General features: G+C 28.3%; 2 protein-coding genes across 2 annotated transcripts; both read right to left on the bottom strand.

Moving 5' to 3' along the window:
- Positions 1-11,001: 11,001 nt before the first annotated feature.
- LOC130961958 (pectinesterase inhibitor 6) lies at positions 11,002-12,253 on the bottom strand. Its single transcript, XM_057888012.1, has one exon. It carries the CDS (start codon positions 11,742-11,744, stop codon positions 11,139-11,141), a length of 606 nt encoding a protein of 201 aa, XP_057743995.1. The 5' UTR covers positions 11,745-12,253; the 3' UTR covers positions 11,002-11,138.
- Positions 12,254-12,953: 700 nt separating this feature from the next.
- On the bottom strand, positions 12,954-14,614 carry LOC130961679 (mitochondrial zinc maintenance protein 1, mitochondrial). Its single transcript, XM_057887663.1, has 2 exons — positions 14,272-14,614; positions 12,954-13,287 (listed from the first exon to the last, which is right to left on the bottom strand). The coding sequence occupies exons 1-2, from the start codon at positions 14,516-14,518 to the stop codon at positions 13,211-13,213; spliced, it is 324 nt and encodes a 107-aa protein (XP_057743646.1). The 5' UTR covers positions 14,519-14,614; the 3' UTR covers positions 12,954-13,210.
- Between the last annotated feature and the right edge of the window lie 1,042 nt (positions 14,615-15,656).

Here is a 15,656-nt window from a genome sequence, read left to right as displayed (position 1 = left end):
TATCGCATATTTTTAAATAAAATATAAATATAAAAAAATTAAATAATAAAATTTACATTTAATAATAATTTAAAAAATTAAGAGAATTGTTTTCCATAACAAATGGAATAAAGTACGGGGCACATTAAGATGGCTTGAACGTATTTAGTGGTGTCATTAAAAGTTGTGAATTTTTTTTCTTTGTTTAAGGCTTTAAGGGTTTGCTTGGTTTGACTTTGGCAAAGTGCAAAAATGGGAAGTTGGAATGGCAATAGTGTCAAATGGTCTTTTGCAAGTCATGACAAAGTGAGAATGAAAATATGAAGATTTTGAAGGGCATGCCGCCACGGTTTACAAGTGACTCATGATGTGACCGATTCATCTTACATCATCGGCCCAACCAGGTGGTTTCTATCATTTGATCCACTAGGCCCAATATTTTTTTTCTTTCTTGTTTTATAAAATCAACTTTTCTATTCGCTCGTGGACAAGTGTCGAAAATTTAAATTCAGCTTTAATTTATTTTTTAGTGACAGCAAATCTTTAAATAAAATTTAGATCCGTAATAAATTAGTGAATTAGAAAGATAAATATATATATATATATATATATATATATATGAAAAAAAAATGTTGATTTTGTTCATTTTACCACCATTTTCTTTAGGATTTAATTTATGAGATTTACATTCCAATCCATTGTTCATTTAACAAGTATAGACTCTTATATTTATATATTATACGCAATTATTGGTAAGAAATAATTAAAAATGTATATCCTTACCGAATATTTTCCTTTTTGTTTGATGATAAGCACATACTCCACAAAAATAGTTTAATTAACATGTGTTTATGTGATGAGAATAAAAAATATTAAGAATGAACGGTAGGTAAATATGTTAGTTTTTGTTATAATGATTAATATTAGAACAAAAAAAGGATTATAGGACCATGTATATTTTAAACGAATTTAATTAACAATGCAACAACATTATGCATACTGCATTAATAAATGTAAATTCTAAAACATGTATATATATTTCTAATAATACAGCAATATATGTATTTTTATTCATATTTTGTGGGTTACATATCGTAGTCATTTCAGTTTGGCTTATTATTAATGAATAAAATAAGAGCCTATAGTATTGATTTAGGTGAAGATACCATAATAGTGATGCCTATTAAGTTTTATTCTTTTGTTTTCTCTTTCACTATTTTAGACATGGTCAATGATTAGCTTTTAAATTATTTTGTATGGTGCATGTTTAGGAATTTTCATATAATTTTATTAACTTGAGCAGATATCATATAATTGGAAATATGGAATTTGTATTTGTATGTATTAACGGTTTGCCTCCATAATATTCTGTTCGGTAGGTCGAGTACGGTTTGGAAATGATTTTTGAGTGCGAAGATAGATTTTAGTTTTGTTCTGGATCTGGGGCGTGAGAGGTGGAGCTCTTCAAGAGGAATAGAGGTGCCACCTGTAAAGATATTCCGACGTTTAAATCAGAAAGATGTGCACAAGTTACGTGCATTAACTCTAAATCCTAAACCCTTAACCCGACTGCATAGATCGGATCGGCCGTGGACCGGGTCGATCGGTTTGTCAGTTGGGCTGAGCCGCAACATATTCTTTTATTTTTTAAGGAAAGTAGTGACCAAGGACATTATTGAAATATAAAATTTTTTTTAGGTATCTCACAGTTTGGCATGGCAAAAATTAGTCTGTCACAAATTTAAATTTCATTTAAAAAATTGTTACTTGTCAATGAATTATTGTATATATAAGACGAAATTCAAATACTCGACAATTATTTAAACAAATGAGTGAAGTGATCACTCAATCAATTCAAAATTGGTTATATGAAATTTAAATAATTCCTCATTTTTTATTACACAAGTTGGTTAATTGTACAAATAGAACTTTCTATTTATACCCTTTAAATTCATGATAAAATGAAAATAATAGAAGATAGAAATTAAATAGAAGTTTCGCTAATCTTAAATTATGAATTGTGATATGAGATTTTTCCTTTTTCTAACTTAGGAATCACTACAATGACAATCACTTGATTGAGCCAGCTCTATACCTTTTCACAGAGTTTGATTTCAAACTAACTAAAATTTGTTATAAATAATAATGAATTGATGATGATGACCACAATGTATATAGTAATGGACTTTTCCTATTCGGTTGAAATAATAACCATGTAACTGAAATATGAATCATTATAATAAAATTTCTTCTAATTCTAAACTTAGGAAGTTATGTTTTGCTAACTGGATCGCACTTATTAGCTTCCTCGTTATTTATTAATAGCAAATGTAAATGTTACATCTATCTAATAAGAAGAATTTGTAAAATATATACATTTTAATTTTAAATAAACTATTAAAAATAATTAGTTGATTATATATATATATATATATATATATATATATAGGATAATAAACCAAGCAGGACATGACATACATGAACCTATATTTAGTCAAATTTTAATAATTTAATACGCATAAGGTCAAGCGATATAAATTATTTAAAGATGTGTATGTACCTGTGGAGGTAATATAGGATAATAATACATAAAAAAATAAGCTAAGCAGAACTCATCTACATAAGAAGTCTTATATACTCTTGTTAAATTAAACAAATTTTAATTTTTTATTTATTATATTTTATATAAATAATTTAGATTTATTATTTAAAATTTACAGTGTTTTATTTTTATTTTTAATAACAAGTTAATTTTTAATAAATGTTGTGCATTTTTTATTTTTTAAGAGCGCATTAATATTTACCGCTAAGCAGGACATGACATATATGATGAATCAATCTAATCAAATCTTAATAATTTAATTAATTATGAGTTTATATATGGAAAAGGTCAAGCGATACAAGTTATTTGAAGATGTGTAAGTACCTTGTGGAGGTTATAACCTTTATTAGAAATAATATCTGCTACCATACAACATTTTTCCTTTTGCTTATTAAATTGAATTCAATATATATAGGATACCAACACAAAATTAAAATAACATGCATTATCTTGCATTGAGTGTCCCCTTGTCCATTTCTTAAAATGTCATTATTACTACTTTTAATTAAAATAACTAGCATTTTCTTCTCCTTAAGCATTTTCTTGTTGCTTTTGATTATTGAAGTTGAGGAGTTCATAAGCAAAGACCATGGTAAAAAAAAATTGGACCACAATTTGAGAGGCAAAAACCCATGTTGTGATTATGACTTATAGCAAAGTTTAGGGGAAAATACAAATCAAATTCATATATTATCATGTATGTTATAATAAAATTAACTAATTTTTAATGAAAACTATTTAAATAATTACCTAAAAATAATTTTTATTAGATAATAGTATAGTATTTTATAATATCATTACATCAAATTTAAACTTATTACATTAAAATAAAAGATTAATTACCAATTTAGTACTCAAAAAATTTAGTCATTAACAAAAAAATCACTGAGATGTTATCAACAAAATATTTCATGAATGATTTGAAAATACGATAAAAAATTAATAAATATTATATTTTTTTAAGTAACAAAAATTTTTATATTTAACAAATGACTTATACATTAAATCTAAATTTTTGTAGCAATATTTGAATAAATATTTAAAAGGTATACAAAAAAATCAGAACAAAATTTGATCTTTATATCTTTTTATTTTTGTTTAAAATATGGTCATTCACAATAAAAAAATTTAAAAGAACTCTCTTGATAAAAATTTACCAAATTTTAAGGATAAAAATATATTTTTTAATAATAATTTAAAAAGTTTACTTCAAAATTTGATCTCTAAATTTGCTTTATTTATTGTAAAATCACCTAACTCCCACATTTTGGACCAATAGTTATATTTTTATGGTAAGAGAGAGTAAGGTTGGTGTTTGTTGGCAATCATGTGCTTATTTCCACTTCAAATTGTATGATTAGGGGCATTTACCAAAATGGCATGAATCCCAAATCCAAGTGTTTATCATTAGGGTAAATAACTAAAATTAAACTTGAACAAAGACCATTATTCTTTGGGTATTAGGAACTATATATCCAATCAAACTATGACTATGTTAAAAAAAAGTAATGATTACCCAATTTTTGGAACCCTAATTGTTGTTTTGTTTGGATAACTTGATTCCCCATTTTAGTTTGCCGACATGTTTAGCTATTCATTAATTGCAATAGGGTTTAACTAAAACGTAATTATTCTATCTTGGTATGTATCATCATGAGGGTCTATAAGGTGCCACCCAAATAAACCAAAAATAATAAACTATTCTATGCCAAAGGGATTTTCCTAAGTAGGATTGGTTGGAAGAAAAAAACAATATATAGTAGTTCACATTCTTCGTATGTTTGAAGGAAAGAAGAATTAAGAATGAACAAGTAATTTAACTAATTTCATTACTTTGAACATGTTATTTTCAAACTTCCACATACATATATAACAAGCCAATTGATTGTTATTTATTATTTATCTTTTTGAAATAAGGTATTATATAAGAAGTTGTGTTATTTTTATATTTAAAAATTTTAGTTTGTTGATACCCAATTCATTAGTAATTAAAGATACGCTAGAAAATCGAAGTGAAATATAAGATGAAAACTCAGATGCAGTCGATTTCACATGAAATTGAAAATCGAGAGCCGTTGGATGGAAATTTAGTCAAATCAATCAAATCATTTAACGACTATCGGTTATCAACTTGCATGAAGTCGACTGCACCCGAGTTTCTACCGTAATATAAATATAAAATAGATATTTGTGTGATGTATGAAATTACTATACGTATCTAAAAAGCTATTTTTCTAAAGTAACTATTTTATAGGCCATTTAATATAAAATTTATTTAAATATATATATACAATTTAATAATATTTAAATTATATTATTAATTAAGATATATATATTTTTTAAAATTCGTTAAGCGATTCGGTGGGTGAATGAACTTGGAGTGATTTTGAAGCACTTTATTTCACTAAACTACAACTTCCACTTACAAAAAAAACTATTAATTTATATGGCCAAAAGAACACAACTTTTATTCTTAATTAATTATTCTTATTCTTTTATTATTGGTGTTTCAATTCCCCCTAAATGATGAGTGTCTTAGAAAAGAATTTATTCTTTTGACGCAAAAAAAGTCCCTTTACGTGACAAACTAAATTGTCATTTCCAATCAAAGTGCATGGACACACCCTTTAATTCCTTCTATTTTCCTCCACTTAATCACAATGTATATTTTTATTTATTAAGTGTACATCAAATTAATTATCAATATAAAATATATATTAAAAATAAATAAATTATATGTTATATATAATAATTAATTTATTAATAAATTTTAATGTATACAGATATATTTTTATTATTTATTATATATGTTCAGGAAAAAAATACTATGATCGATTTTTATATTATATACATCTAAGTAAATTTTTCATTTCAAATTAACTATATGAAAAATTATTATCTATATAAGCAATAATCTTTTAAAAGAGATATGTTTAATTACCTATGCAAAGGAGGTAATTTGTGACAATTAATCACTACAGCACTCTTGATAGTTAGAGATGTTTTTATTAGTTTTTTGTTTAATGGATTTTTTTTCTCTTTGAATATCATCAAGATTTTCCAATAATTTGATTTAGAATTAAACATTAGGGTTTAAAATTTGTATAGTCGTTATAAAATGCGATTAAAATTATTAACCTATCCAAGAGGTATAAATATTGGTAGAAATTCAGGTGCAGTTGACTTTACGTGAAGTTGATAGTTGAAAATCGTTAGATGATTTAACTGATTTGACTAAATTTTTATCTAACGACTCTTAGCTATTAATTTCACGAAAAGTCGACTGCACCTGAGTTTCCACCATAAATATTATATAGCATACTTTGGATACGTATTAAACTTTTAATTTGTAGTATTATTTGGAGAATGAATCTACCAAAAATTCCGATAAATTTACATAGGATATATATAAATATTATATGAATATGACTAAATTACGGATGTTTTTTGAATTAATATGTTCTAAAAGAAATAAAATTTCAAATTTGAGAGTTAGACTGTAATAAAACTAACTATGTAGCACAAATCAAGACAAATTATATTAACTTTTCCGAGATTTGTTTTAATTTAATTTATTTTAGTCTCTCGATTTATTTAATTTGTTCGGTTATGTTAAAGACGAAAGTAAAAAAGCTAACGAGATATAATTTAAATAGGTTATAGCATAATTTTTCTATATTCATCTAAAAGTCGCAGATTCAAATTTTTCTATTTTTTGTGAAAAAAAAAAGAAATTTATCCTAAATATTAGTATACCAGTTCATTTTTTGTTTAATATTTTTTTACACTAAAAAATTGAACGTTGACTGGTTCCTTTTTTGAATCGTAAGCGACGTTGACATGTCTCCGTACACGTGGTTCTTGTTATGAAGCACGTTCTTTTCTTTTTGTTCCACAATTGTATGACCAATTTATTATTTATAAGGATTGTTATTTAATTTTTAATAATATTACAAATTTATTTTCTATAATATCATTCTACGCATATTTTTATTATATTTTTATAAATTTATAAAAAAAATATTACTATAATAAAAATGACAATATTTATTTTCTATTTTTTTAACAACTTCTTCATTGCTTCACCTCTAAAAGGAGAAGTATAAGGTTTAATCAGAACGTTAGTTGCACTTTGCTGCCTAGTACACCTTAGATAGAGTCCTTAATTATATTTTAGTTAAGCAATTCAATGTTTGTTCTCTTTAATAAAACTGTCCCTTTTGATCATCAGTGGCTTAAAGTTGAAGTCATATGATAATAGGGATGTCAATGAGATAAAGGCACGGCATGCTTCCTATTTTCCGTCCTGCCCCTAGAATTAATTTTTGTTTTCGTTCTATTTTTTACTATAAAAGAATAATTGTTTTCATTTCTGTTTTCTGTATTTTTCGTATATTTTGCAGGACTTTATTTTTCATCTCTCTATTTAATATTTATATAGAAATTATAATAAAAAATATCAAAAAAATAAAAAAATAAACTATAAAATATTATTACAAACACACAAACATATCTTATCCAAGATTATAAGTTAAGAAATATAATATAATAAATTATAGTCTATAAAATAAATCTTGAACAATAGGATTAAAATTTTTCAATGAGTAAAATTACTAAAAGATCCCCTATATTAGAAATAAAGTAAGGGTTATTAAATAAGTTCAAAAATTAAAAAAATTATATCGGGGATGGTGCGGAGATCCCCGCTCGGGTCTCCGTGCCTATCTCGGAAGAATTTCGTTCCTCATTCCCATTCCTACGGAAAAAATTCTTCACCATTGGCCCCGTTCGAAGCAGTTCTCTTAAAAATTTTTGACACTCCTGTCAAATATGCTTGATTAGGGTTAAAATTAAAATATGATAATTTTTTTAATAAATTTGATATCTAATATTTAACAAAATAAAGTATATTTTTTATCTTTAAAATTTATTAGAAGTACTAAAAATAATTTTAAATTTTGTTTTGTTTTAATTCTATCTTAAAAGTTTTTGAATTGTATTTATATCACAAACAATTAATTTTTCAAAAATTTAAAATTAATCTAATAATAACTTTACAAGACAACCTTCAACACCAACACACCAAACATAAAAATTCTCTCACTGTCTCTTAATTATCATACATTATTATAGATTGATATTAAATTTCTTAAAAATTTAGCTAATATTTGATGCAAATAATTTTTTTAAATAAAATTAAAACAAAATAAAAGTTAAAAATATTTTTAAATGTTTTCATAAATTTAAAGAATAAAAAATAATACTTTATCCTATTTAATATCAAATATAAAGATATTTTCATCCAATTTCGCAGCCCAATAAAATTTAGGGAGTCATTTATATATATATTTTTAAATGGTAAAGGGTTAAAGACTTAAAGGTTCATATATCGTGTCAATTAAGAGAGAAAAGTATTTATAATAAATTATTACTAATATTAGTAGGGTAAGTTAGGCTAAAATAATTACCTAAAGTTATACCACACTCTACACCCTTTGAATTCCCTGCATGTTACTTAATATCGAGTTTAACTAGTATCATATTTGTGGGAAGGGTCATATTGTCATCACTTGTCACAAGATAATAAGAATATCAAGTATAACGTGATCTAAATTTATATGAAATTAGAAGTTAGTATATATTAAGATAATTAAAAAAGATTATACTATGTAGCAGCGTCACTTAATATCATCCGAAAGCACTGCAATTTCCCCTCTATAAGGACTTTAGGAGTATATATTGTTATAAAGGACATGGTACTGTGAAAAAGCATGTACGCATTTAAGAGGTTAATTGTTGCCAAACTTATAAGAATAGTCAAGTATATGAATAAATGAGGATTCCTAAAGTCTCAAGGGTCCCTTTAATTGGAAAAAAGACTATATAATTAGACGAAAAGAATTCCATTAAAAAAGAAAATTAGTAAAACAAAAAATTACTCAATACTAAATCTATAATTTTATAATGCGTAAGTCTCACTATTTTAATTCAATATAGTCAATAATATAATCGGATCCTATTTTTTCACTCTAGAGAAGTTTAATTCAAAAGATAATACTCAATTTGGTCCTGAACTTACATGTGAGTCTCAATTTAGTCTTTGAAGTTTCAATTATTTATATTTAGTCCCCAAACTTTGTGAACATAACTCATATTAGTCCTTGAAACAATTTTCAACATACAAACATTATCGGAACACTGTCGTGACAGTCGGATAGCACACTAAACTTTGTAAAATGATGTCGTTTTTGTTTTGGCACTCAAATAACCCAAAAACAACATCCTAAATGGTGTTTATTAAAATTTTACCTAACAAAATAAGTAATACGATGTCCTTTTTGAGCTATTTAAATGTCGAAACCAAAATTGCATTATTTTACAAGTTTTAACGTGACATGTGATAGTCTACAACAGCGCTCTATTAACGTTTTTATACTAAAAATGGTCTCAAGGACTAATATGAAGCACATTTATAAACTTCAGGGACTAAATAGAAGCAATTAAAACCTCAGGGACTAAATTGAGACTCATGTGTAAGTTTAGGAACTAAATTGAGTATTATCTCTTAATCAAATAAGACAAATTCTAATTCCAAAGTAAAGACATGTTATCAATTGAATTTTCAGATATTTGGTCACTCAACAAATTTTTAGGCATCTTAGATGGCAGAAGATGATCCGTAATGGTAGGGAGCAATTCCGTCACGTACAACATGGGTTTGACTTTAACAAAATCTAACAAAAGAAGCATCCAAAATTAGAATTGAAGTGAAGTCTAGTCTTGAAAGATAATCAAGAACAACCTAAATGTACCAGATTTTCTTTGAACTTTCATGTGCTTAATAATACCATGCCACCTGTCTAGTACTAGTAGTATGTTTGTACTTCAGTTTTGCTACCATAAATTATGATTTGCATACTTATATTCCATTCATCTTGATATTATGCTTTTAAGTTTTAACATAATTTAAGTCATTATAATTATTTGAGTTGCTAAACCCCATTAAGCCAACCTAAGATTTTGCAGAGTAAAAAACAAAAAAATCTTATTAGGTACCCCACTACGTGTTACATCCAGTCACGTAGCATTACATCATGCTTCTTCAGTTCGTTTTTTTTTTTTCTTGGGGTCAGAACATGTTTCTTAAAACCCGACAATGTTTGATAGAAGTCAGTATTCTTAAGCAAGAAATCCTAAATTTTAGGAAGATTTTTAAGAAGGTGTAGTTTTTTTTTTTTTTTTTTTTTGACGTGGAAGGTATAGTTTGATTTGAATTAGAATTTCATTTTGTTATTGCCCTGAATTCTGAAAATGAGTATATCTAATTGGTCCATTTATTTTAGGCTAATAGAGGCCCATTAGTCTATTAGTTCCAAGGCTTATAATAGGATTGGGCTACAGCTACTATGCAATGTGAGAGTACAATATAGGCCGACCTATCCAGAAAGAAGTAATTTATATTTACCGAAAAAATGTTTTATCTCAAATTCCAATATAACAAAAAAAAAAAAAGGAAGAACAAGAGACTTAACTGTTAACTCTTAACGCATATGTCATATCATATCATATGATAATACAAAGAGGCAGCAAACATTATTAGCACTGATTGATCCAAAATAAAAATGTCACCTAAGCTAGGCTATATATTTCTTCCACTGATCACTTCTAAGCAAATTTTGTTTCCTTCTGCACGGCATTAAAGAAAAAGAACCTAAAACCAATCTCCTTTAAATAAAGAGTAAAGTATCGTTTTTATTCCCAGCATTTGGAGTAAGTTTTATTTGTGTTTCTAACGTTTAAATCGTCCTATTTGTATCCCTAACGTTTATAACAGTGATTCAATGTTATCTTACTATCAATTATACTAATAAATTAGATTATATTTTTCAATTATTTTCACTTAGATGTATTCATTCTCAATTAGGTCTCACTTGGATGTGTTCGATTTTAATATTATACCCCTATTTGTATTTAGATTCAATTATGTTCCTAGAAAAGTGAATTATGTAAATATTGTAGGAATTAGTTTCAACTTTTGATAAACTATTTTTAGGGAGTGGATCATCGACTCTATCCCAAACATTTGTATTCTAACTTTAAGAAGATATTTTTAAAACTTAAATTAAAGCATTCATGATGTGTAATTGACGGTAGGATAACATTGAATCACTTTTACAAATGTTAGGAATACAAATAGGACAATCTAAACATTAGGGACACAAATAGGATTTACCCCAAACGTTGGGGACAAAAACGATACTTTACTCTTAGATAAATAATTAAAAAAAGAGCTAAGTTCACAGTTTATTCAAGTTCCTTGTGCATACATCAATAAATTTAATTTCTATGCAATATCTGCGTAAAACCTTTTAAAACTAACATACGATCAAGTGTGGTCACATAGACATAGTTAAAATAAATTCTTTTCGAAATCGTGGGTAATATTTTTTATTTTGCATGACAACATTTGATTAGATATGAGAGTAAGAGAGTTTCACATTTACGATACATGAAAGAAAAGTCCACATAAATTTTGTTACAATATTATTAGGACTTCCTATGGATCCGCTATGCTTCCAATACCTGTAGTGGCAAGCTTGTTAACAAGAGCTAAAGCATTACTGGTTATGTAATATGATCTTATAACCTTAATTTTCAGCAACCTAATCTCCTTTCCTACTCTTTGGCCTTGAAATCCATCTAGGCAAGTATCCTGATCAGTGAGTGCTGCACTGATCCATGTGTTAAGGTCATCCATTTGGGTACCAAAGGTGTTTTTGCTGAGCTTCCTGAGCACACCAAGCGACCTATGAAGCTCATCGAGGGCATCTCTAGAAGTCTCGATGCAATCCGAGAGTGCAGCTCTGCTCCTGCTTCCCCCTATTTGTCCTTGAATCTTCTTCAACCTTGCAAGGTATACTAAAACATGCTTAACCTCTCCTATTGTCACTGACACCCCTGCCCTTGCCCATTTACTGGGGCTCGTTCCGGCAGCGTTGGAGAACTGCGCTAGCGAGCGGAAACAAAGTTTGGGATACCTTGTCACCTTGCATGCTTCTCTAACATTGTCTTTCCCCTTTGCAAATACCAACTGAATGGTACTTGTAAGGAACAACAGAAGCACAAGCTGAAGAAGTAAAGTAAGAGATGGTATTTTGATCATCTTGTAGAGAGATCAGTAGAGAAGTTGAAACTAAGAATAGAATGGTAAAATTAGGACTCAAGATATAGAGTTTTATAGTGGAATTGTGTTGGACCGGTTTTGAAAAAGTTAAGATCTTTTGAAGCATTGATTACTGTATGGATCACTTTATTGTATCTTTTTTTAAGGGTGGTTTGTTGCATAGGCAAGAGGCTAGTGAGTTCAATTATAAAAGGCTACATGGGTGGTGAAATGAAAATGATAGGTTAAAAAGTGAGTAACATGTGAATGGAGGTTGAACTTCTCATCAATATTGGATAATAATAATGTGATGATTCGTTTTACTACCACCTGGAAAATATCTATGTTGTTCTCAATGTCATAAATAATAACAACAGTGACAAATGTATGTCAGGGGCATCAATTATTTGCAGTGATGTCTTTTGGTGAGGAGTTTTACCTTAGTAAGTTAAACTCTGGGAATGAATTCTTTCATGTGAAAATTCACATAAGACTCCCATGTGTGAATTTTTTCTATTCTAGCTGTTCTGCATGTTAGTTCATCTTATTTATTTATTTATTTGTTTATCAACGATAAAATTCAATGTTTTCACGTGGGAAAATCTATTTCCAAAAAAGGTGTGGGGGGATATCATTTTGCCATTACTTGAACTTTACGTTCCAGTAAATAGCCATAATTGGGTGTCTTTGGCCAACATGATAAGGGAAATAAAGTGAATACAAGGGGGAAAAAAAAAAAGAAGAGTAGAAGACCCATACTGAAAATTACACGAGGTTGGAGTTAATTACATGGCTTTTCGTGCTTATCACTTTTCTACATATTTGGAAACGGGGGTCAAGAAGTTAATAATAATGTTATTGACTAATCCCCCTAAAAAATTAGAAACTGGTGAGGATTTAGGCACATCATAAAGTAGAAACATGGTTTGATTTAACTCATCATAAGCTATCACGGATCGGTTTATCAACAATCCTCTCCTTGAATTCCTTCCACAAATATGATTATCTAAATCTCTCTTTCAATTCCATTTGACATGACATATCCATTGCTAAGCACTAGACTCCAATGTCTAAAAATTAAGTACAGGTCTCTATCACTAATTAATGTATTAGTCCATAGGATCAAAATCTTATTGGTTGAAGGTAATACGACTTATCAAATACAAAAAACTGCAGCAATCAAAATTTTCCTTAAATCAATTTGAAATCTGCCGCCAAAGTCAGATCAAATTATCATAAAAGTTAAAACAAATATAAGGGTAGAATAAACCCGTAGCCATCATCGGCTTTATATTGAATGATTCAGCTACATAAAATTTGAAGGTACTAGAAATGAGAAGCAACAAATCTAAGCAGAAAATTTGAAGCCACTCCCTTGATGCACTACTAACATTAATTATTCCTCCTATGCAAAAATAAACAATCTAAGAGAGGAATCACTTGGTTCTAACCTCTCCCTGGAAGTCCTATTTAGATTTCCGGATACTTTCTTCTGTTGGGAGTTCAAGTGTTGCTCCTGCATGCTCCTTACCAGGTTTCACCACTGCACCAACACATAATACTTTCTAAGCAGGAAAGCACTCAAAGTTACAAGATGTGCACACGACAGTGATGTTGAAATGATGGAACGTAAAGGAACATGGAATGAAGTAGAATTAATGGAACAATATTGAGATAGAATAATGAAATGGTATCAGATGGAACAAAGAATAGAAGAAAAGACACCAACTCAACGGTGTGTTCACGGTACATACTGGACTGCCACTCAAGGACACCTTGGACAACCATCTATGTTTGTTCCTCTTTTTCTTTTCAGCTTGACCACACTTTGAACATTGTGTTGAGCGGGGAAATATGAATAGAAATGATACACATAATTTTTGGAAATGAATTATGCCAAAGCAAATATGGGCACAATCTAACATATATCCAAGACTTAGGGGTCAGGTGCAGCAAGGTGACACTTGCCAAAACCGGTGTTGGGAAGAGTCCGTAGGGAGGGAGTAAAAGGGTAACACAGACAATAGAAGCCACTTCTTACCATCCATATAGTGGTTTTTTGTTGTGACCTCCCAAATTGAGATGGTTGAACTGCTGTCCCTATATTGCCCTCACTCAGCTCCCAAATGGTGGTCACCTCTGCACCAGTCACTCCACACCTCACTTTCCAACTGTACACCATTATTAAAGACACTCCCCTTAAACCCTAAAAAATTCTCCCAAACATAAGAGGTCAAACAGCTTGTTACATTCTTCAACAGAACAAATTTTTTTCTATTTCATTTTAATAAATTCCATTCTATTTCATTCATATGATTAGCTATCTATCTACATCTATTAATCATGTTTACATCTTATCCTATCACATTGCGACAGCAATAACAACCCCAACAAACCTAACTGCCTAGAACTCAGCTAGCTAATATAAGATTATAACAAATTGTGAAAAAATAGAAGCAAGTAAAATTAACAAACAGGTGGTGGGCACAAATGGAAGTTAAAGAATTGAGCAGCAATTTAGGATTACCGTAGCTGCCAGCTTCCGTATTGAGCTGAGCCTGGACGATCATGTTGGTGATGAAGTGAGAGGCCTCGGAGGCTTCTTCTAGAAGCTTCTGGATCTGATCATCAGAAGTGACGTTTCTGTTCTCCTCGAACTTGTTACGCACCTCGACGGCGGATTGCTTGAGCATGAGTGCGTCGCCGGCGAAGGTCCTTCGGGTGGCCTTAAGGAGTGACCGGTAAGCACTCAGCACTTCACCCCTTCCCACCATTTTTCACTGATCGATCTTCTTCTTCTTCCCCTTGTTTCTGTTTACTGTAAAACCAGCATCACTTAATCCCTAGACTCTTGCTATGCTTACGACGTCGTTTTGACCACACACTTTTTTTTACTTAAAAAACAGTTTAATAAAAATATTTTGTGCACTATAGAATCAGTCATCAAAATAAGTTATTTATTTATGCATAAATATATATTTAATTTAATTTATTTTTAATATATATTTTATATTTTAATGTATATTTTATATTAGTGATTAAATTTGGTAGCTAATTTTAATATACACTTAATATAATTATTTAAATAATCATGTTATCTAGATATCAAAAAATCAATCACTAATAAGCTATTTTATATAAAAATACATATTTAATATTCTTTTTTTTAATAATATTGTAAACAATTTTGATTATACTATGACAAATTTAATTATTTTAATGACTAATTATTTAGTTATAAAAATAATGATTAATTTTTAGTTCAAATGTAATATTTTTGTAGGTACAAAAAAATGTAAATGTTTTTGTTTTTCAATTCCTAATAATCATAATAAAAAAAGAGAATTAAATTTGTTAAATGAACCAAGTTTGAGATTTAACTTTGACATGATTTTTTTTTTAAAAGAAAATTTGACATGACTCATTTGTTATATTTAACTTAAGATTACTTTTGAAATTAAGTTTGATACTTCGATTCACTAAAAATTGATTAAATATGAAGCTACTTGATTGAGCTCTTCAAAATACAATATAAATATAAAATATCATATAATAACGAATTGAGCAAGCTATTAATAAATTGACATGACAAAAGCTTAATGTTATTGCCATTATAAAAGGTATGCATTTTAGGCCCCAATAATTGTAAAAACTAGATACTAAACTGCCATCACATAATAGCACTAAATTTACTTAAATTATTATTAAGTGTATTAATCCACATTAAATAAATAAATAATATTACACATCTAAAATTTTTTTGTTAACTAAGTCCAACTAAATCGATCTAACTGACGAACATTATTCTAAATCTTATTTAACTAAGTCCAACTAAATCGATCTAACTGACGAACATTATTCTAAATCTTATTGTTTAACTTGATTAGACTTTAGTTCATAAAAATACTTAGA

Source organism: Arachis stenosperma, chromosome 2, assembly GCF_014773155.1.
Source record: "Arachis stenosperma cultivar V10309 chromosome 2, arast.V10309.gnm1.PFL2, whole genome shotgun sequence".
Classification (NCBI taxonomy): Eukaryota; Viridiplantae; Streptophyta; class Magnoliopsida; order Fabales; family Fabaceae; genus Arachis; species Arachis stenosperma.
Note: the sequence above shows the minus strand (reverse complement) of the source record. Positions and strands in the feature narration are given on the sequence as shown.

Coding starts and splice junctions, on each gene's coding strand:
- LOC130961679 (XM_057887663.1), bottom strand. CDS start 14,518: ATGGTGGGAAGGGGTGAAGTGCTGAGTGCTTACCGGTCACTCCTTAAG. Junction 13,288..14,271: donor TACGGAAGCTGGCAGCTACG/GTAATCCTAAAT, acceptor GTGTTGGTGCAG/TGGTGAAACCTGGTAAGGAG.
- LOC130961958 (XM_057888012.1), bottom strand. CDS start 11,744: ATGATCAAAATACCATCTCTTACTTTACTTCTTCAGCTTGTGCTTCTG.